Source organism: Balaenoptera acutorostrata, chromosome 4, assembly GCF_949987535.1.
Source record: "Balaenoptera acutorostrata chromosome 4, mBalAcu1.1, whole genome shotgun sequence".
Lineage (NCBI taxonomy): Eukaryota > Metazoa > Chordata > Mammalia > Artiodactyla > Balaenopteridae > Balaenoptera > Balaenoptera acutorostrata.
This window is the reverse complement of record NC_080067.1, coordinates 34,626,021-34,649,276: the sequence shown is the minus strand read 5'-3', so window position 1 is coordinate 34,649,276 and position 23,256 is coordinate 34,626,021. Positions and strand designations below refer to the sequence as shown.

Sequence of the window (23,256 nt, the reverse complement as noted above, 5' to 3'; positions counted from 1 at the left end):
GTTTCAGGAACCCTGGATACAGACATGGAAAAAAATATCCACGAGTCTTACGTTCTGATGTTTTCTATAACTGATGAAAACCGTAGCTGGTATATCATTGACAATATTAATATATCTACTGAATCTGGCCAAGTTAATGCTAGAGATTCTGGCTTCTGGGAGAGAAATCTCATGTGCTGTAAGATTATAAAGAACGTTCTCATTCATTTTATCCTATAATTCTAACTTCTATGATTCTATTTCGTGATTTCCCTTTGTTTGAGTTTGTTTAAATGAGTTTCTATTTCCCAGTTTTTTACCCCGGGTATGCTGGTTGATAGGTAAGTCATCTGGTAAATCCTCTTGGTTTCCAAAGTTTCATAGCAAGTAAAGTTAAACAGATGCATTTGTTTCTAACATCTGATATTGATCAAAAGTAGGTGGTGACAGCATAGCAAAGATGTAATTTTAAGGTAATAAAACATTATAGAAGAACAAAGACATAACTGACCAGATATCTTATGGAAATGTGTTTCTATGTAGAACTTTTCAGAAAAGATGCTCTTATTATCTCAGTCACCTTTATCCTTGTTTTCTTCTTCCAAGGACTTAGCTTCTTTCTATTCTTTTCCCCTTTTCACTGCTTCCTGCTTTTTAGCTTACTTTTCCTCCTCTTGCCTCTAAATTTGTGTGCTCCTCAGCTTTAATCAGAAACAATGCTATGGCCTCTTTTTTGGGAAAACAAATCAAGTCCTGTCGTAGATTATGCATGAGAACAATGATGATACTGCCAGGCTTATGTGATGAGAAAATGCATAGAATGTATACCATGTGGCCTTGATCTAACATGCTTGATAGGTTAATTTACATCTGTTTTCAGCAATAAATGGATACATGTATGGAAATCTGCCCAATCTCACCATGTGTGCAGAAGACAGGGTCAAGTGGTATTTTGTTGGCATGGGAGGTGTGTTGGACACACACTCCATCTTTACCCACGGACAAACTCTGATCTCTCGGAATCACAGAAAAGACACCGTTACTGTCTTCCCTGCCTCAATGCAAGATGCCTTCTTGGTGGCCAAGGGTGCTGGAGAGTGGATGATGGGCTGTCAGATACATGGTAGGGATTTATTCCTTTTACATAATACAGGGTCAGGGGACTCCTAGGGTTACAACCCATTACAAATGACTCATCTTTCAAATGGGGGAAACTGCCATCGGGGAGGTGATAAGATTGCCTTTTGCAAAGTCAGTGACACAATTAGGACTAGGACCCACGTCTCTGACACCTTTATCTTTATGGTAATAAACCCTTTTAGGTATATAGGGATTATTTTTGTTGTTGTTTTTACAAAAAAGAAGTTTATATTCATTAGCTGGTTAGCCTTACAAGAACCCTGAGTGTCAGACAGAGCATGTATTATTACACCTTTTTTTTAAATTGAGAAAACAAGTTCCAAGAGGTTAAAACACTTACCCAAAACCCTATGAGAGCATGGAATTATGTAGGACCAAGTAATTCTAATCCAGTACCCAGTAAACCTCCTTATTTTAGTTTATTTCCCTCTTCAATCACACTTCACATTTAATGATAGGAAGGCCTGGTATGAAGTTATTGATCTTCTCTATTCTTAAATATGACTAAACTCTACATATAATCATGTAAATGTTTTGTTTTATTTCTCAATCAGTAAACATGATTGTTACTAGAACTGAAGAATTTTTTTCTTTTTTTTTTTTTTGTACAAAAATGGGGTTTACTTCTCTGAGAAAAACCTTTCTTCTTTCGAAGTCCCATACTTTGGTTAGCATCTTACTTCAATTAATTATTTAAACAACTAAACAACAAGTATTTATTGGGATTTCTTATGTTTTGTGTCCCTCCCAGGGTTGTGAGAAAAAGGAGGCCCACACACAGCTATAATAACTCGACAGAATTTAATGATAAAAAGGTTCTCACTTAGAAAGGAATATTGTTTTAACATATGTTTTAAAGGTTAAAATGTACACTCAGCCCCACTCCTCCTATTTACCTCATTTACAGATCTGGCCTTTAAATCAGGTCTTTCCTCCTCAACTCTGCAGAAAAAAATAGGATCAGCCTAAGCACAGTTGAGAAAGCTTCTGAAAGTTCTTTGGCTGATGGACCCCACAGCCTTCCCCTGTGTTTCTTCTCTTCCTGTGACCTACAGTTTTGGGGGGTTTTTTTGTTTGTTTTTGGTTTTTTGTTTTGTTTTGTTTTTAGGAATTACAAGAATACATGAATAGACTTGCTGGAAAGAAAGGAAGAAAAGAAAGAGGAAGGAGTGGGGTCAGGGGGGAGCGAAGGAGGGAGGGAGAATTTGGTGGCGGCAGCAGACAGAAAGAGTGAAAGTCTAATATGGTATCTGGGAGCCACCTCATAGGACCTCCAGAGAGTTGAGAATTAAATAAACCAGCTGAAAAACTTGTGGTAGCTTCAAATTGGCCAAGGGGGAGAGTTTACACTACCAAAATAAGCAAAAAAAGAAAAAGAAAGAGAAGAATCAGCTTTCGTGTTCACCTTTAGAGAAATGGTTTAAGAATAGACCATTAGTCCAACCCTACCCCACTACCATCCCAGTTCCCTCTCCAGAGAATAATCCCTGTAAGCAAGTTTGCATGAATACCTGCAAACCTGTTTACCATGCATTTTCATACAATATATATGAACATATAGAAATAAAAAATGCACAGCTATTGTTTTGTGTTTTGTTCTACATAAGTAGATCACACTGCATATAAGTTTTATTTAATTATATAACTTTAAAAAATAGGCTATTATTTTTATATAATTGGTTTTTCTTTATTCTGCTGCTTGCTTTCTTTACTCATCCATATGCCTTGAAATCTTTTCCATGACGTTCCCTATACTTCTAACTTACTCTTTTAAACAGTTGTATAGTTTTCCATATTTGAGATGTAGCCTAATTTATTTAACCATTTGCCTACTGATAGATATTTAAATAGCTTTCACCTTCTTGGTTCACTAACAGTGTTATAGCTAACCCCTTTTTATTTCTATCTTTTTATGTATGTGCAAATATGTGTCTTGCTTAACTACGAAGAAGTGAAATTTTTTAATGGAAAGGTTTTTAATTTTAACAAATGCTGCCTAATTGCCTTCCAAAAAGTCTGTATTAATTTACTCTCCCACCAATGTCGCTCTAAAATAAAAACACAGGACTGATGCCCTCATGGAAATGTACCTGCTTTGATTTTCTTCCTGCCTGCCAACTAGTTAATTTAATAAACCAACTAACTCATTAGTAATTAATGGTAACAATTTCAGACCCGTAAGGGAAAATACTTTTGGCTAAACAGACTCTCAAATTCCTCTTGGTAGGCAGGTACCATATTCATGTAGGAGCTATTCCAATGCTGGTTATTATTCTCCACTAATACATGTTCCTCTATCATTCATCTTGGCCTCCTGAGTTTTATACTTGCTTCATACATTTCAGGTTTTTACACAGATTCCATAAATAAAATACCTCAAATTTCTCAAAGGAAGGGGAAGTTGCAATGTTGTTGGTTACAATTTTGAAAATACATATGGACTAAGAAAAATGTTTTAATATTTTCATAACATTCTCTACTTGGGTTTACTGTTTTTCAGAGGGTATGCAGACCTTCTTCAATGTAAGGAGTTGCCAAAACCCTTCGACAGATGTTATTGGGACACAAGTTTTACATTATTATATTGCTGCCGAAGAAATTTTTTGGAACTATGCTCCATCTGGTATAGATTTCTTCACTGGAAATAATTTAACAGCAGCTGGAAGGTAATGATTCAGCAATTAAAATATTTAGAGCTAAATAAAGATAACTGGACTTTTTCATAACCTAGCTACTCCTGAAAAGATTTAGGTATCTTATAATAAAAAGATACTGATAAAATAAAGGTAGGAAAATAATTATAACAATTATTGGAAAATATTGAACCTAGGGATCATTGCTACACAAAATTTTTCTCTAAAAGCCTTGGAAGCCACTGCCAAGAAAAACATACTGCTTATCTTTTTCTTAGAACTAAATTTTAAAATGGATTTATTTTATAATTATGAGATATTTAACAGCACAGTGGATGGTATTATCAACTGTGTTGTTAAATATCTCATTATAAAATAATTTTTGTAAAATAGCAAGAGCAATTTTACAAAAATTCAAAAATATTCCTCATATGTAATTGGTACTTTCCTGCTAAGATCTGAGGATATAATTAATTCTTATGACATCCTTAAATAAAGTTATATAAATATTTTTTACTCAATAACACCTAAGGATATATTATCAACTGCTTCTTTAATAACCAAAAACTAAGACTAAAATACATTACTGTGACATTGGCATTTAAAAGCGCACAGAAAGTTTTTCTGATGGCCCAACTGCTAAATATATTTACCAATTTGAAGATTACAGGAGTTTCAGCTCTTTTGGTCTATTGAATGAAAGTTTTATGTCAGAAAATATCAAGTTCTATAACCACCAAAAAATAATGTTTCCCATAGTATTTTTTTTCTAATTTACTCACAGAAAATTTAAAACTAAGAATGTTATATCAGGTGAATATTTTCTCTTCTCACTTTTTAAGCTCATCAATAAATTCAATCTATGTAGTGGAAATTTTGTATTAATTGTGAAAAGGCTATCTGGGCTTAGAGCAAAAATTAAATTCAACTCTCATTTTATATTGACTAAAATAAGTATGAATTAATAGATTCTTTTGGCTTGCATGATTCTCTTGACTATGAAATTTGATGATATCTCAGCATTGCAAGCCATCACTTCTTACTAGGGAACACTTTTTCTCAGGGGACTCCATTTTATGTTATTATAATAGAATTAAACAGTCAAGAATGACATCTCTCATCTCAATACTATAGCATCTCAGCACAGTTGTTTTAAAAGCAATGTTTGTTACTACCTGCCTTAAAAAAAATCAGACAAGTGTTTTTAAAATTTTATTCCAAAAGAAGATGTGTAGATAAACTAGTAAGTAGTATACAGACAGACACTTGTATACACATATATAGACAAAAGACTGAAAAAATATCCATGGAAAATGTTGACAGTGGTTATATAGAGATGGTGGGATTATGAAGATTTTAATTTTCTTTGTCATATTTTTCTTTATTTTCCAAATTTTCTATGATGAGTATGCATTGTTTTTATAAATAAATTACAAGTACTTTAAAACAGATGCATGTAGGTTCTTGCTTTCTTTTCACATGATCACTGTAAGTTTAAACGTTCTTTGTGTATCTACTTTCTCTGTACAGTGAATCCCGGCTCTATTTTGAACAAGGCCCAAACAGAACTGGAGGAATTTACAAAAGACTAGTTTACTCTGAATACACAGATGCTTCCTTCCAAACACAGAAGGCAAAAGCAAATCACCTCGGACTCCTTGGTAAAATTATTTCATAGTTGTGGGGTCATAAACACCATTTATACATATTCTGTGCCATCAAAAGAATATTCACCAGTTTACAGTTTTAGAGATTTTATCTCTCATCTTACAGCCTTATGAAAACAATACATGCCTATTCACCTGATTTTAAACTGCATTCTTTTGTCCCTGTAAATCCAATAAGATGAACATATCCATGTGAATTTCTAAGACCCTGAATCATCTACACCTCTTGTAACTGGATGCATTTCTGGTTCACGGCATGATCCCTTTAATTTGTTCCTAGAAGAACCTTACCCAAGTGCACAACCTGACAATGACGTTTATGAACACTGAAGACAGCGCTAACTCTGTTGGTTTCTAGGCCCTGTCATTAAGGCAGAAACCCCTTCACCCTCCTCATATGTAAATCCTAGCACAACCTATGTCTATACATGGCAAGTTCCAACAGATGTGGGTCCCACCTCCACAGACCCCAACTGCCTGACCTGCTTATACTACTCCTCAGTAAATTTTTAAAAAGACATCAACAGTGGCCTTGCAGGGCCTCTCCTCGTGTGCAGAAATGGAAGTCTTGGAGAGGATGGCAAACAGGTAAGTCACGGGATCTATGTCCAGGTATGCCTTGGTGAGAGGTTACCTGAAACAGAACCGAAAGGGAAAGGCAATGTGGCAATGGGCACCTTCAAATTCTGTGTGCTGATGTCTCTCAGTTTTACTCTTTCCTCAACTCCAGACCTGTGTCTTCTCGTGCCCAATGAACACCCAGCCTGGCATGTTCCACGGACACCTCTAATTCCGCTTGACTGTTTTGACTCTTCATCTCCTTCTGGACAGCCACTGCCTGACCCACGCTTCTCTAAGTCGGTTCCTTTTCCTCTATTCTGTGTCTTTTTTTTTTTTTTGGCCACACCACACGGCATGCAGGATCTTAGCTCCCCAACCAGGGATCGAACCCAGGCCCCCTGTATTGGAAGCGTGGAGTCTTAACCACTGGACCACCAGGGAAGTCCCTGTTATTCCACCAAGCCTAGGATTTCCATCAACAACTCCTTCTTTCTCAGTCACCAGCTCTCCGATACCATCGCCTCATTTGAGGCACGTCATCTCTTTCTGAATTCCTGTAAACTCCTAACTCCTGTCCCCACTTTCACCCTGCTTCAATATAGCTCCACATTCCTCCCTTTCTAATCTGATTATAGCACTCTCCACCCTAAAAATCACCCTACAATTTGTTGGCTCAGAAGGCAACACATCAGACCCTGCTGTGTCCTCCAGATTCATGCTCCCCTCCCCGCCACCCTGCACATGCCATTCTGGTCTTACTGCAGAATTAGCTTGTTAGTCCCTGAGTAAGGACAGCTAATTCACATCTCTTTGATTTTGCCCTTCTTCTTTCTTTCTGGAATGGACTTTCCTCACTGTTTTACCTGCTAAAAGGGGAGACTTTTTAATAAAAAGTCGGCCTGGGGGGTCCCTTCCTTTTCGTCAAACAATATTCCCTAACTGAAGTTAGTTCAAGTTCCTGCAGGTTACTGTAGTTCCTTGTGTATGTTTCTGTTAGAGCACTTAGCCATGCAATTATTTTTACTAGCCTGTTTCTCCCACTAGTCTATAAGTGCCTAGAAACCATAAACAGGGTTTTATTAATTTTTTTATAGCAACCTCAGCCCCTCTCTGGCATGTAGTAGGTGCTCAATAAATGCTTAATGAGTGAATTTCCCTTGTTCTTCACTCACAGGTGAACTGAAATCCAAGTTCTTTTCTGCATTTGTAATTCATATGTCATAAGGCCTTATAAATCCCCCAATACAAATATATATAATTGAATGTATATTTTATTTTAAAATATGGCTATACATTTATATTCATCTACATAATGAAAGTCATAACATCTCATAATTCTTACAGTACATACAATTTTTATATTTTACCCAAAATAGAAATATATACATATATTTCTTCATAAACCCTAAAAATACAGACTTTCTAGAATTGAAAACATTTTATTTAACTTACTTCTTACAAAGCCTCCTATGAGAAGCCTCTATAAATATCTGTGATTATACAGTTTAGTTTTATGGAGTTAAGTTACAGGAGGACCCTAGATTAAGAGCTTTACATGAAAACAGTCGTAGAGATTTCTCCCAACTTCTTTTTTTTTTTTTTTTTTTTATTTATTTCTTTCTTTATTTTTTTTTTTTTGGCTGTGTTGGGTCTTCAGTTCTTGCGAGGGCTTTCTCTAGTTACGGCAAGTGGGGGCCACTCTTCATCGCGGTGCATGGACCGCTCTTCATCGCGGTGCTCGGGCCTCTCACTATCGCGGCCCCTCCCGTTGCGGGGCACAGGCTCCAGACGCGCAGGCTCAGTAGTTGTGGCTCACGGGCCCAGCTGCTCCGTGGCATGTGGGATCTTCCCAGACCAGGGCTCGAACCCGTGTCCCCTGCATTAGCAGGCAGATTCTCAACCACTGCGCCACCAGGGAAGCCCCCAACTTCTTAGTTCTGTGATAAATCCATTCACTGGGATTCATGCCTTTATATAAAATGTCCGTAAATGGGGAAGTCAATTGATCAGTTTTTCCAGGAGTCTACAGATCCTCTTGTATGGGAAATCCTGTATAAAGATCAACCATTTGACTAGATTTTGAATACGGACCATGTATATTTCACGTCTATTTACTTTTCTCTTCTCATCCAGAGAAAGGAATAGACAAAGAATTTTACCTGCTTGCCACAATATTTGATGAAAATCAAAGTTATCTCTTAGATTAAAATATCAGGATATTTACCACAGAGCCTGAAAATGTGTATCCAGAGGATCCCGACTTCCAAGACTCTTAACAAGATGTACTACAAGGCAACACTTAATTTATAAGATAAATGTATTAAGCAGTTGTTTAATTTCTCTAGGCCTAAAGTATTACAAATTTTTTAAGAGAGACTTACACTTTCCCCTCAGTGATTGGCTAACATGTTTCATGTTTTCTTTAAATATAATTTCGTAATAACAATATTGCCTACTAGGGTAATTATGTTACACTCAATTTACCAAATATTTACCAATGCCTTTTTGGTGCAATACATTGTTTTAGCTATTGCTAAATGTGATACAGAAAAGTCATGTATTTCTCTATTGCCAAAGTAATGGAGTGGATGCATGGGGTGTTTGTTGAGTTAGTTGGTTGGTGAGTTGGTTGGTTTTGAAGACTGTAAAGTGTGGTGGGAAAAGGATGGGTCTAGAATGTGGAGATTTGGATTCTGGTCTTAACAGTTCCATTAATTAGCTTAATGACACTGAATAAGTCTCTCTGGCCCTAGTTTCCTCAAATCTAAAAGAAAGGGGCTGACTTGGATAATATTGAGATCTTACATGAATGAACTGCTTAATGATTAGTCCTTAGTTGAGTTTCAAGAGATGTCAAGTACCAATAAATTAAATACACTTTTCTTTGTCACAAATGTCTTGCAACCATAAATGGAAACATGTATGGAAATCTGCCTGGACTGGATGTGTGCTTAGGAGACAACGTTTCATGGCATATTATTAGTGTGAGATCCAGTAAAGACTTACATGGGATATATTTTTCAGGAAATACTTTCACTTCCTTAGGAGCAAGGGATGACACCATAGCTCTGTTTCCCCACACCTCCCAATTTATGATACCCGATTCCACAGGTAAGTTGTGGATCTTCTCCATCAGCCAGAAATACGTCCAAAGTATAAAAAAGTGATGTCTTCATATGCACTGAATATTGTTTGTACAGGATAAAAAAAGGAGGTTTTCCAAATAGCATTTAGAAAACCTTTGCCCTGCTCCATTTAATTTATAGGAGCATTAGTATATCATTTTCCTGTACACAAAACCCCCCTGAGCCCTTCCCATTTTTCTTTTCCCAGGCACCAGGCTCTAAATCAACCCATAATTTTCAAAAGCAATGAAGATGCTTTGAAGCATTTGAACTTGTTTTCATTCTATGATCTGCTGCATTTCTTACTCTTCTGTCCATTTGTTTCCCAGGTCTTCCTCCTGCATCTACCTTCCTCTATTGTCTCCTGCCTTCCTCTCTTACTCCTCTCCTTTTTACCTTTGCTCTCTAGGGAAATATTTTTACTTCAATGAAGCTGATTGTTGCTGGCAATTTGTTTAAACGCACCTTGTATCAGAGAATTGTTATGGGGATCAGAGGAGCCTACCCTCCCCTCTGAACCTAATACCCTCATTTGTAAAATAGGGATTGTAATCATTTATGATCTGTAAAAAGGAATTAACACAATCATATGAGATAGATACAGTATAGCAAAGGGCCCGGCATATGTTAGACTTTCAGTAAAATGTTAGTTTCTTCTTTTATCCTGCAGATCTACCTTAACAAAAAATAAGTAAATAAATAAAATAAAATAAACAATCAAACAAAATCCTTCTTGGTCAAAAAGTACTGGCACCTGTCGATTACTGGCTACACAATAAACAAATTACTCTGTAAAAACCATGGATTGGTATCTTAACTCTTTGTGATATCACAGATTCATCTGACTACATCTTTTACATTTCAAACAATTTTATTTTACTTTCCATACAAAGCCTGTGCTTATGAGTAGTCAGAAGATTACTCAGCCATAAAAAAAAAAAATGTTGCCATTTGCAGCAACAATGATGGACATTATCATACTAAGTGAAGTACATCAGACAAAGAAAGACAAACATCATATGATATCACTTATATGTGGAATTTAAGAAAATGACACAAATGAACTTCTTTACAAAACAGAAATAGACTCAAAAAAAAGACATAGAAAACAAACTTATGGTTATCAAAGGGGAAAGGGGAATAAATTTGGAGGTTGGGATTAACAGATACACACTACTATGCATAAAATAAATAACAAGGACCTACTTATAGCACAGGGAACTATATTCAACATCTTGTAATAATCTATAATGGAAAAGAATCTGAAAAAAATATATGTATTACTGAAGCACTTTGCTGTATGCCAGAAACATTGTAAATCAACTATAATTCAATTAAAAAAACAATTTTTTAAAAGATCATCCAAGAAAAAGTAACTGGAAGAAAAAAAGAAAGATCTTTCTCCAACACTTTCTCTTCTCTGTTGTACACACTCACCCAGTGGCAAGTTATCACCCATTCCCCTCCCACTTCCTCCTCTCCTTTACCCCTGTAGATGTTTCCCTAGACTTAAAAAAAAAAAGTAGTCTGCTTTTCGTTCTCTTTCCTAAACAGTATCCACCATAGTGAACACCTGGAGGTGTCAAGGGCTGTGCTATATGGGAATCATTGCTCTCTAAACAAATTCTCTTTCTCAAACCCTTTGAGTCTGAAGGGTTTGCTTCCTTGCCAGTCTTCTTCGCTCTTACCCTCCACGAAAAATAACAGCAACCACAGAAATATGTACAGAGTTGAAAGAGAATGTTAGTGTTGATGAAGGTGATATTAAGGAGCAAAGTCAGAACATCATGGGCATAAAATTGTCAAGATAAAAAACAGCTGGATTTCAGGTGGAATTTTCTGGTCTGAACCACGCTGGCATTTTTTTGTTGTTGTTGAGGTGGTTTGTTTTTGTTGTGCTCATTGTTTTGGGTTCTTCGTGGGTTTTTTTTTAACATCTTTATTGGAGTATAATTGTTTTGCAATGGTGTGTTAGTTTCTGCTTTGTAACAAATTGAATCAGCTATACATATACATATATCCCCATATCTCCTCCCTCTTGCATCTCCCTCCCACCCTCCCTATCCCACCCTTCTAGGTGGTCACAAAGCACCGAGCTGATCTCCCTGTGCTATGTGGCTGCTTCCCACTAGCTATCTATTTTACATTTGGTAGTGTATATATGTCCATGCCACTCTCTCACCTCGTCCCAGCTTACCCTTCCCCTCCCCGTGTCCTCAAGTCCATTCTCTACGTCTGCATCTTTGTTCCTGTCCTGCCCCTAGGTTCTTCAGAACACTTTTTTTTTTTTTAGATTCCACATATATATGTTAGCATATGGTATTTGTTTTCTCTTTCTGACTTACTTCACTCTGTATGACAGTCTCTAGGTCCATCCACCTCATTACAAATAACTCAATTTCATTTCTTTTTATGGCTGAGTAATATTCCATTGTATATATGTGCCACACCTTCTTTATCCATTCATCTGTTGATGGACACTTAGGTTGCTTCCATGTCCTGGCTATTGTAAATAGAGCTGCAATGAACATTGTGGTACATGACTCTTTTTGAATTATGGTTTTCTCAGGGTATATGCCCAGTAGTGGGATTGCTGGGTTGTACGGTAGTTCTATTTTTAGTTTTTTGAGGAACCTCCATACTGTTCTCCATAGTAGCTGTATCAATTTACATTCCCACCAACAGTGCAAGAGGGTTAACTTTTCTCCACACCCTCTCCAGCATTTATTGTTTGTATATTTTTTGATGATAGCCATTCTGACTGGTGTGAGATGATGCCTCATTGTAGTTTTGATTTGCATTTCTCTAATGATTAGTGATGTTGAGCATCCTTTCATGTGTCTGTTGGCAATCTGTATATCTTCTTTGGAGAAATGTCTATTTAGGGCTTCTGCCCATTTTTGGATTGGGTTGTTTGCTTTTTTTGATATTGAGCTGCATGAGCTGCTTGTTAATTTTGGAGATTAATCCTTTGTCAGTTGCTTCATTTGCAAATATTTTCTCCCGTTCTGAGGGTTGTCTTTTCATCTTGCTTATGGTTTCCTTTGTTGTGCAAAAGGTTTTAAGTTTCATTAGGTCCCATTTGTTTATTTTTGTTTTTATTTCCATTTCTCTAGGAGGTGGGTCAAAAAGGATCTTGCTGTGATTTATGTCATAGAGTGTTCTGCCTATGTTTTCCTCTAAGAGTTTTATAGTGTCTGGCCTTACATTTAGGTCTTTAATCCATTTTGAGTTTATTTTATTTTATTTTATTTTTAAATTTATTTATTTATTTATTTTTGGCTGTGTTGGGTCTTCGTTTCTGTGCGAGGGCTTTCTCCAGTTGCGGCGAGTGGGGGCCACTCTTCATCACGGTGCGCGGGCCTCTCACTGTCGCAGCCTCTCCTGTTGCGGAGCACAGGCTCCAGACGCGCAGGCTCAGTAGCTGTGGCTCATGGGCTTAGTTGCTCCGCAGCATGTGGGCTCTTCCCAGACCAGGGCTTGAACCCGTGTGCCCTGCACTGGCAGGCAGGTTCTTAACCACTGCGCCACCAGGGAAGCCCGAGTTTATTTTTTTGTATGGTGTTAGGGAGGGTTCTAATTTCATTCTTTTCCATGTAGCTGTCCAGTTTTCCCAGCACCACTTATTGAAGAGACTCTCTTTTCTCCATTGCATATTCTTGACTCATTTATCAAAAATAAGATGACCATATGTGTGTGAGTTTATCTCCGGGCTTTCTATCCTGTTCCATTGATCTATATTTTTGTTTTTGTGCCAGTACCATATTGCCTTGATTACTGTAGCTTTGTAGTATAGTCTGAAGTCAGGGAGTCTGATTCCTCCAGCTCTGTTTTTTCCCCTCAAGACTGCTTTGGCTATTCAGGGTCCTTTGTGTCTCCATACAAATTTTAAGATTTTTTGATCTAGTTCTATAAAAAATGCCATTGGTAATTTGATAGGGATTGCATTGAATATGTAGATTGCTTTGAGTAGTGTAGTCATTTTCACACTATTGATTCTTCCAATTCAAGGACATGGTATATCTCTCCATCTATTTGTGTCATCTTTGATTTCTTTCATCAGTGTCTTGCAGTTTTCTGAGTACAGTTCTTTTACCTCCTTAGGTAGGTTTATTCCTAGGTATTTTATTCCTTTTGTTGCAATGGTGAATGGGATTGTTTCCTTAATTAACTTTCTGATCTTTCTTTGTTAGTGTATAGGAATGCAAGAGATTTCTGTGCATTAATTTTGTATCCTGCAACTTTACCAAATTCACTGATGAGCTCTAGTAGTTTTCTGGTGTCATCTTTAGGATTCTCTATGTATAGTATTATGTCATCTGCAAACAATGACAGTTTTATTTCTTCTTTCCCAATTTGTATTCCTTTTATTTCTCTTTGTTCTCTGATTGCTGTGGTTAAAACTTCCAAAACTACGTTGAATAATAGTGGTGAGAGTGTGCAACCTTGTCTTGTTCCTGATCTTAGAGGAAATGCTTTCAGTTTTTCACCATTGAGAATGATGTTTGCTGTGGGTTTGTCATATATGGGCTTTATTATGTTGAGGTAGGTTCCCTCTATGCCCACTTTCTGGAGAGTTTTTACCATAAATGGGTGTTGAATTTTGTCAAAAGCTTTTTCTGCATCTATTAAGATGATCATATGGATTTTATTTTTCAGTTTGTTAATATTGATTGATTTGTGTATAATGAAGAATCCTTGCATGCCTGGGATAAATCCCACTTAATCATGGTGTATGATCCTTTTAATGTGTTGTTGGATTCTGTTTGCTAGTATATTTTTGAGGAGTTTTGCATCTATATTCATCAGTGATATTGGTCTGTAATTTTCTTTTTTTGTAGTATCTTTATCTGCTTTTGGTGTCAGGGTGATGGTGGCCTCATAGAATGAGTTTGGGAGTGTTCCTTTCTCTGCAAATTTTGGAAGAGTTTGAGAAGGATGGATGTTAGCTCTTCTCTAAATGTTTGATAGAATTCACCGTGAAGCCATCTGGTCCTGTACTTTTGTTTGTTGGAAGATTTTTAATCACAGTTTCAATTTCATTACATGTGACTGGTCTGTTCATATTTTCTATTTCTTCCTGGTTCAGTCTTGGAAGGTTATACCTTTCTAAGAATTTGTCCATTTCTTCCAGGTTGTTCATTTTATTGGCATAGTGCTGCTTGTAGTAGTCTCTTATGATGTTTTGTATTTCTATAGTGTCCGTTGTAACTTCCCCTTTTTCATTTCTAATTTTATTGATTTGAGTCTTCTCCCTCTTTTTCTTGATGAGTCTGGCTAAAGGTTTATCAAATTTGTTTATCTTTTCAAAGAACTAGTTTTATTGATCTTTGCTATTGTTTTCTTTGTTTCTATTTCATTTTTTTCTGCTCTGATCTTTATGACTTCTTTCCTTCTACTAACTTTGGGTTTTGTTTGCACTTCTTTCTCTAGTTCCTTTAGATGTCGGTTAGATTGTTTATTGGAGATTTTTCATGTTTCTTAAGGTAGGATTGTATTGCTATAAACTTTGCTCTTAGAACTGCTTTTGCTGCATCTCATAGGTTTTGGATCACTGTGTTCTCATTGTCATTTTTCTCTAGGTATTTTCTGATTTCCTCTTTGATTTCTTCAGTGATCTCTTGGTTATTTAGTAACATATTTTTTAACCTCCATGTGTTTGTGTTTTTTACATTTTTTTCCCTGTAATTTATTTCTAATCTCATAGCATTGTGGTTGGAAAAGATGCTTGACATGATTTCAGTTTTCTTAAATTTACCAAGGCTTGATTTGTGACCCAAGATGTGATGTATCCTGGAGAATATTCTGTATGCACTTGAGAAGAAAGTGTAATCTGCTGTTTTCGGATGGAATGCCCTATAAATATCAATTAAATCTATCTGGTCTATTGTGTCATTTAAGGCTTGTGTTTCCTTATTAATTTTCTGTCAAGATTTAATTTCATCTTCTGTCCAGGAGTGAGGAAAATTACAGCCTTTTCCTCCACCCTTGACAGATCAGCTAGGAAACCTACAAGTCACTACCAGGCACCCACATATAACGTTTCCATTAATCACATGGCATTTCTGTAGTCGCACGATGTTTTCATATGTCAAATGGCATTTCCATACATTGCATAGTATTTCCAGAAGTCACATGTCATTTCCATACACCTAAATCTGTTTCAGTCCTGATATCTATGTGTCTATTGGAGTCCATTTTCTGGCATGGACCCTGAGAAGATGGATGTACGTGCTGACGGGGAGAAACTTTTACTTTTCTTGGCTCCTCATCGGCCTCCTGGGCTTTGCAACCCCTGGAGGGAGATCTGTTCTATCAAGTTCCCAGTGCTTTTGAGTGGGCTCTTATTTTTAGTAACAGCATCGTATTTGTTTTCTCTAGGATTCTGGCCAAATGTACTGAGCTAAATAACAAAATAGGGCCCTCTAGATTCCTTTATTATTTATACAAAAAAAACGTCCTTTTTAGAAAAGGAAAAACAAGCATAGTGTTTGAGACGGTAGAATTGCCATGAGAGGCAAAGAGTTGCTTTACTTCGCTAGCATCTAGTGTCCACAAAGTCTCTTCGAGGCTCTGATTTTAGTAATTATAGCACAAGTTTAAGGAGAGTTCTTTCTGCTTAGTTCATCTCAAAACCATCTCTGTTTCAGAATTTTTAGAGCCACAAATTCAACCTGCCTCCAAATAGAAAGATGTTTTATAACAAATTATATACCTCCAGTTCTTGGCTTGGGTTGAAAAAGAGAGAGTAAAATGAAGGATCTTTACTTTGCGAGAGAGATAATTGCCCTGGGTCAATAAAGATGCCTTGCAGCTTCTCTCAGTCCTCCACTAGGGTGAAAGGGGAAAAGAATAAAAGGCTTAAATGATGAGGTTGGTCAAGAAAGAAAATAAAGTGTTCCACTTCTAAATTGAATGTTTTCATAGGCATTAACTGATGCTTATCGAAGTAAATTTTCTAGAGCTGGAGCTTATAAAAATTCTAGATGATTTAAAGACAAAAACCATGTGTCATAAACCAGCAATGGTCCATTTGTTAAATGTGTTTTTGTTTCATTTGGCTGCATGTTAAGGAAAAGAATAAGTCACTGTGTATATACTTAAGGGGACAGATGACTCATAATTTAAAATAAATAACAACTATCCACACATTTTCCGTTTTCTATTTCCTAGGTCCCATAATATTTCTTAGCCCTGGTGAGAAACTCTATACCGTCTTTAAAAATAGTGCCTCAAGGCCGTATTCTATTCATGCTCATGGGGTGAAAACAAACTATTCCACTGTTGTTCCAACACAGCAGGTAACTGCTTTGGGAGAAAGAAAAGTCCCAAAGCTTTTATGCAGGACTGTGGGGCTAACGTTTGCTCTTTTTTTCCTGTTTTTGTTTGTTGGTTGGTTTTGTGGAATACCTACTATATGCCATGCCATACTTTTTTTTAACTGAAGTATAGTTGATTTACAATATTATATTAGTTTCATGTGTACAACATAGTGACTCAAAATTTTTATAGATTATACTCCATTTATAATTATTATAAAATACTGGATTTATTCCCTGTACTGTATAATACAATATATCATTATAGCTTATTTATTTTATACATAGTAGTTTGTACCTCTTAATCCCCTGCTCTTATCTTGCCCCTCTCCACTTCTCTCTTCTCACTGGTAACCACTATTTTGTTCTCTATATCCATGAGTTTTTTTTCTTTTTTGTTATATTTACTAGTTTGTTTTATTTTTTAGATTTCACATATAAGTGATATTATAGTATTTGTCTTTCTCTATCTGAGTTATTGCACTAAACATAATACCCTTCAGGTCCATCCATGTAGTGGCAAATGGCAAAATTTCATTCTTTGTTATGGCAAATAGTATTCCATTGTGTGTGTGTGTGTGTGTGTGTGTGTGTGTGTGTGTGTGTGTATAACATCTTCTTTATCTACTCATCTGTTGAAGGACATTTAGGTTGCTTCCTTATCTTGGCTATTGTAAATAATGTTGCTATGAACTTTGGGTTCTATGTATATTTTCAAATTAGTGTTTTCACTTTCTTTGGATATATATCCATGAGTGGAATTGCTGGATCATATGGCAGTTCTATTTTTAGTTTTTTGAGGAACCTCCATACTGTTTTCCATAATGGTTGTTCCAATTTACAAACAAAACCTAAAGTTAGTAGAAGAAAGAAAGCATAAAGATCAGAACAGAGATAATGAAATAGAGATTTCAAAAAGCAATAGAAAAGATGAATGAAACTAAGAGTTGGTTCTTCAAAAAGATAAACAAAATTGATAAACCTTTAGTCAGACTCATCAAGAAAAAGAGAGAGAGGGCCCAAATCAATAAAACCAGAAATGAAAGAAAATTTACAACTGACACCACAGGAATATAAATGATCATAAGAGATTACTACAAACAATTATATGCTAATAAAATGGACAACCTAGAAGAAATGAATAAATTCCTAGAAACATAAAATCTTCCAAGACTGAATCAGGAAGAAAAATAGAAAATATGAACAGATCAATTACCAGTAATGAAATTGAATCAATTCAAATTTTTTTAAAAACCCAACAAACAAAAGTCCAGCACCAGATAGCTTCACAGGTGAATTCTACTAAACGTTTAGAAAACAGTTAACACCTATCTTTCTTAAACTATTCCAAAAAATTGCAGAGGAAGGAATGCTTCCAAACTTATTCTATGAGGCCAGCATCACCCTGATACCAAGACCAGACAAAGATAACACAAAAAAAGAAAATTATAGGCCAATATCACTGATGAACACAGATGCAAAAATCCTCAACAAAATACTAGCAAACCAAGTTCAATGACATATTAAAAGGATCATATACCATAATCAAGTGGGATTTATCCCAAGGATGCAAAGATGGTTCAATATCTACAACTCAATCAGTGTGATACCTCACATCAACAAATTGAAGAGTAAAACAATATGATCTTCTCAATAGATGCAGAAGAAGTTTTGAAAAATTTCAACATCTACTTATGATAAAAACTCTCAACAAAGTTGTTATAGAGAGAACATACCTCATCATAATAAAGGCCATATATGACAAGAACACAGCTAACATTATACTCAATGATGAAAAGCTGAAAGCATTTCCTCTAAGGTCAGGAGCAAGACAAGGATGTCCACTCTCACCACTTTTATTCAACATAGTATTGGAAGTCCCAGCCACAGCAATCAAACAAGAAAAAGAAATAAAAGGAATCCAAACTGGAAAACAAGAAGTAAAACTGTCACTGTTTGCAGATGATATGATACTATACATAGAAAATTGTAAAGATGCCACCAAAAAACTGCTAGAGCTCATCAATGAATTTGGTAAAGTTGAAGGATACAAAATTAATATACAGAAATTTGTTGCATTTCTATACACTAACAACAAAATATCAGAAAGACAAATTAAGGAATAAATTAAGAGATTAGGGGTTTCCCTGGTGGCACAGTGGTTGAGAATCTGCCTGCCAATGCAGGCAACACGGGTTCAAGCCCTGGTTTGGGAAGATCCCACATGCCACGGAGCAACTAGGCCCATGAGCCACAACTACTGAGCCTGCGCATCTGAAGCCTGTGCTCCGCAACAAGAGAGGCCGCGACAGTGAGAGGCCCACGCACTGCGATGAAGAGTGGCCCCTGACTGAGTGAACTGATGAGGATGAGTATAATTTTTGTGACTTTCTGTCTGAATTAAAAAAAAAAAATCCCACAAGGACTCAGAGGAAAAGAATATACAAATCAATTTTCACTGCAAAGTAAAGGAGCTGTTACAGTGGAGGATTACTGGACTGAATGTCAATATTATGACATAGTATAAGTGTGTTTCATGTTTGGTAATTGCAATCATTGTTGCTTTTGTTGTGGTCATCCATGTACAATGCTTGGTGTCAGTCTATTTATCTCTTGTAAAAATAAAATACAGTGTGTGTGTGTGGAAAAAAAAAAAAAAAAAAAGAGTGGCCCCTGCTCGCCACAACTAGAGAAAGCCCTTGCACAGAAACGAAGACCCAGCACAGCCAAAAATAAATAAATTAATTAATTAATTTTAAAAAAAAAACGATTTGGAAGTGGGGAGGCTGAAGATGGGGTTGGTTAGTGGAGAAGGAAGACTATGTCACAGGTGCTTGGGAAAATTAACTTAAGCCTCGGGAAGGGGGGAGATGTAGAATGATATAGCAAGGGATGAAGGTGGGGACCAAAAGAACTTTCCTGCAAGAGTCAAGAGGATTTATATTAAGTAGGGCTAATGCAAACAGCTTTGTGGGTGGGAAGGAGGTGCATGTGATCTACAAATTGGAAGGTTCAGAGCTGTGATTCAAAACAATTTTGTCACATTTCAAAGGCTGAGCTATCTTCACTACAATAAATATTCATTGAACAAATGAATTAGATATTTAATGATTGATGTTTTTCAACGGCAGAATCACTATAAAGTTTTGATCCTGTAACACTGAGAACATAATAACCAACACTGATAGTGACATCGACCTTGCCCTGTGGGCCGGGTAATGCAACACCAAGGGCTTCCTTTGCACCATCTTGTCTAATCCCTAAATCCCCATTTTATGTGCATGAGGAAACAGAAATCCAGAACGTGTAAACACATTGACTAAGACCACAAAGCAAGGAGCTGTAGAGCCGGAAGTAAAAAGAAGGACTGTGCTGTTTAATATTTGTATAGCTTTAGAGTTTGTTCATTATCTGCTTCTCCATAAAGAAGTGTGATTTAAAAGATTCTATTTAAATACATTGTATTTGCCTATTTCAGGAGAGATCCGAACATACATTTGGCAGATTCCTGAAAGAGCTGGTCCTACCTCAAAGGACTTTGAGTGCATACCTTGGTTTTACTATTCAACTGTGGCCGTGGTTATGGTAAACCTTAAATCCCAGTTTTTATCCTCTCTCCTCTTAGAAATCATAATGAAAGAAAGGAGTTTATTTTTCTTTTTTAAAAAATCTTAGTTTTATGTAAACTTTCTAAATACTGCTCAGTTTTTAATTCTATACAGGTTTGCATTTTTCAAGAGCAAACTAAATTATTACATTATGATTACTTAGATTTAGGATATTTTCCAAAATGTTACAGTGGATTGGAAGATATAGAGATATATAGATATATGTAAAATTATATGATAATACCCTCTTCTTTGCTTCATTGAATAAGATTTGGGTTCCAGAAAACAAAGTATGGAGTTTTAAAATTCTATGATTAGTGACAAATAAATGCATACATAGTATATATCTTTTAAAAACTCTCAACTCTGGAGTTCCAGTTTATTTGTATTTAAAAACAAAAAACAAAAAACAAAGAGTTCACTCTTTGGCCTTTTAGTTATTTTTGGCCTACTCTTCACCAAACCAAGAACAGACACAGACATTCAACCCCAAAATAAAATAAATATAAACAAACCAAAGCTCCCAGCTGAAAGTGGCTGCGGAGACAGAGGCATCACAGAGGCGGGGATCTGAGACCTTTAGACACGTCTGTCAACCAACTCCAGCGCCAGGGACTTCTAATTAAAACCGAAGTTCTGTTTTTTAATTAAAATTTCAAAGATAGAGCTAAATTCACTAAGGAATGTGTCTAAAATCCCTTTCAGGAGTTTGTTCTTCTCTTCAGACCTCAACTCTAATGAGTGAGATGATCACTTTTTTCAATCAAGAATTTAGCATGTCAAATATTTTGTTCCTTACACTCAGAATCCTAAATATTCAAAACTCAGGATCTGACCTCACTCAAACTAAAACTTGTTTCCACTCTTTTCCTTGACTGGGGAAAGTTGTGGGCACAGTTTATCATCTTGCTTTGCCTCTCCAGGATCTTAATAGCGGACTGGTAGGTCCTTTGATTGTATGTTGAAAAGACACCAAAGCCAGCATAGTTCACCGTGTTCTCCACTTCATGATTTTTAATGAGAATGAATCCTGGTACTTTGAAGAAAACATCAATACCTAGTCTCAAGAATCAAACCAAGTAGACAGGAGTGATGCTACTCTTGACCTCAGCAACCAAATGCACGGTAATGTCCACTCACTGACTCACTGACTGTAGCCTACAGGTTGTTCTGCCCTAAGGAAACAGACAAAGGTTTACATCTGTTACTCTCAGAACAGTTTAAAGAACATGATCACATAGAGCTGGGGTGCAGATCACGTGGACCAAGAGCCAGATGGTAAAGAGTTAGGCTTGTAGACCGTAGGGTCTCCACCGTGAGCTGTCTTCTATTCAACCCTTGTGGCACAAAAGCACCCACAGAAAAGATGTAAACAAATGTAAGTGGTAAGTAAATAATGTAAGTAAAAGTCAATAAGCCGCATTTATGGGCGCTGGAATTTGTATTTCACACAATTTTCACAGGTAAGGAAATATTATTCTTTTTTGATTTTTTCCAACTGTTTAGAAATTTAAAAACCATTCTTTGCTCATGAGCCATAGAGAAAAGGGCAGTGAGTGGGCTGGAACTGGCATGAAAGCTACAGACCACTGTCCTAGCAGCATTGTGAATTCTAATGTCTCTAGAGCCCTGCGGGCAATGTAAAACCGAGGAGATCAGCTATCGTTTCTGGAGGGTCTGACTACAGGCTCTTCTAAGTATTTTACCTGGATGGACCGAGGGAGAACTAGGGTTTGAGGCAAACTGAAGAGCACACGCCCCACCCACTCTTCCCCACCACCATTACCAAGGGAACTTCATAGGCAGAACCTTTAAAAATCCCATGCTCATCAACCAAAACTCTTTTATAGGTTCATTGTGACTAGATTCGCCTTATTTATGACCTACACCCCCCTCATCTAGAATCACAGTAATAAGACAATTATTCAAATAAAAAAGCATATAAACAATCTCACTTATCACAGTCTTACTTAGTCAAACTTCAGGTCCCAATCCTTTCACCTGAGGAAGTTCAGGGATATGACTGGTTAAGGAATCCTTAACTAAGGCAAATCCAAATATGATCATTTTTCAACTTCTTAGGTTTTATCCCCCTGCAAGAAATATATGTAAATTTAAAATTAATTCGAGGACAGCATCCAGTCTATCCATAGTCTTTTAATAAGCGTCACAGAGGGCACAAAGCACTGTCCTAGGCCCTAAGGAGATACAAAAGCCATAAGATGGGTTGTCTCTCAAGTTGTTCAGTGTGCTGCCACAGTACAAGGCTGACTTGAGGAGATGCCATGACAGAAATATAAACAGTGCTGTGTTTTAAATTCTTATTTGGGAGGTCAAAAAACGCTTCAGGAAGGGGAGGAGAACTTTGAGTTGAGTATTTAAGGATGCCTGTGAGTCTGTCTAGTAGAGAATGAATGACCTTCCAGGTGGAAAGAAGAATGTGAGCTAAGTCACACAGCATCTGGAAAGAAAAAGCCATCTGTGTGTGGAAGACCCTGAATACCCTGTTAACAATTTAAACTTGATCTAAACCGGGGTTTCTCAAGCTTGCCGCTGTTGACATTTTGGGTCAGATAACTCTTTGTGATGAGGCTGTCCGGTGCATTGTAGGATGTTTAGCAGCACCCATACCCTCAACCCCCTAGATGCCAGTAGCCCCTTCCCCCAAGTTGTGAGAACTAAAAAATGTCTCCGGGCATTGACTCCCCTGGAGGACAAAATCCTGTTGAGAACCACTGTACTAAAGGCTTCAAGAGCACTGAGCTAGGGAACAATAGGAGTAGATGTGTGTTTTAGGAACAGCTCTGGCACTTATGCTCCAAGTGTGGTCCGTGGTCCAGCAGTAGCAGCGTCCCTTGGGAGCCTGTTAGAAATGCAGAATTTCAGGTTTCACACACCCAGTGAATCACAATCTGCATTTTAACAAGATTCCCCCAGCCACGTGCACATTAAAGTTTGAGAAGCACTGATCTAAAGCAGAGTCTCCTAGTTTTTTTTCTATTACATCCCTCCATCAGCTAAAAGTGTTAGAGCCCAACCTCTATAGATATATGGTTATTAATTATATGTTTGTGCCACTGTAATAATGTATTCTCTGCATTTCCAAAGATGCACACAAAGTAGAAAAGTAAAAAGGAGGATATATATAAAGAGAGAGAGGGGTTTTTTTAATTTTAATATTTTCTTCCCATTACCCATTGGAAGCCACACCTGGAGAGGATTAG

At 36.8% G+C, this 23,256-nt stretch overlaps 1 protein-coding gene across 1 annotated transcript in view; it reads left to right on the top strand.

Moving 5' to 3' along the window:
• Positions 1 to 23,256, top strand: part of LOC103001435 (ceruloplasmin-like) — a 35,076-nt gene that overhangs the window by 3,407 nt on the left and 8,413 nt on the right. The window contains 7 exon segments of the mRNA XM_028167980.2: positions 8 to 178; positions 860 to 1,102; positions 3,620 to 3,785; positions 5,283 to 5,429; positions 16,298 to 16,404; positions 19,900 to 20,009; positions 20,956 to 21,157. Coding sequence (XP_028023781.2) covers positions 8 to 178; positions 860 to 1,102; positions 3,620 to 3,785; positions 5,283 to 5,429; positions 16,298 to 16,404; positions 19,900 to 20,009; positions 20,956 to 21,157 — 1,146 coding nt within the window.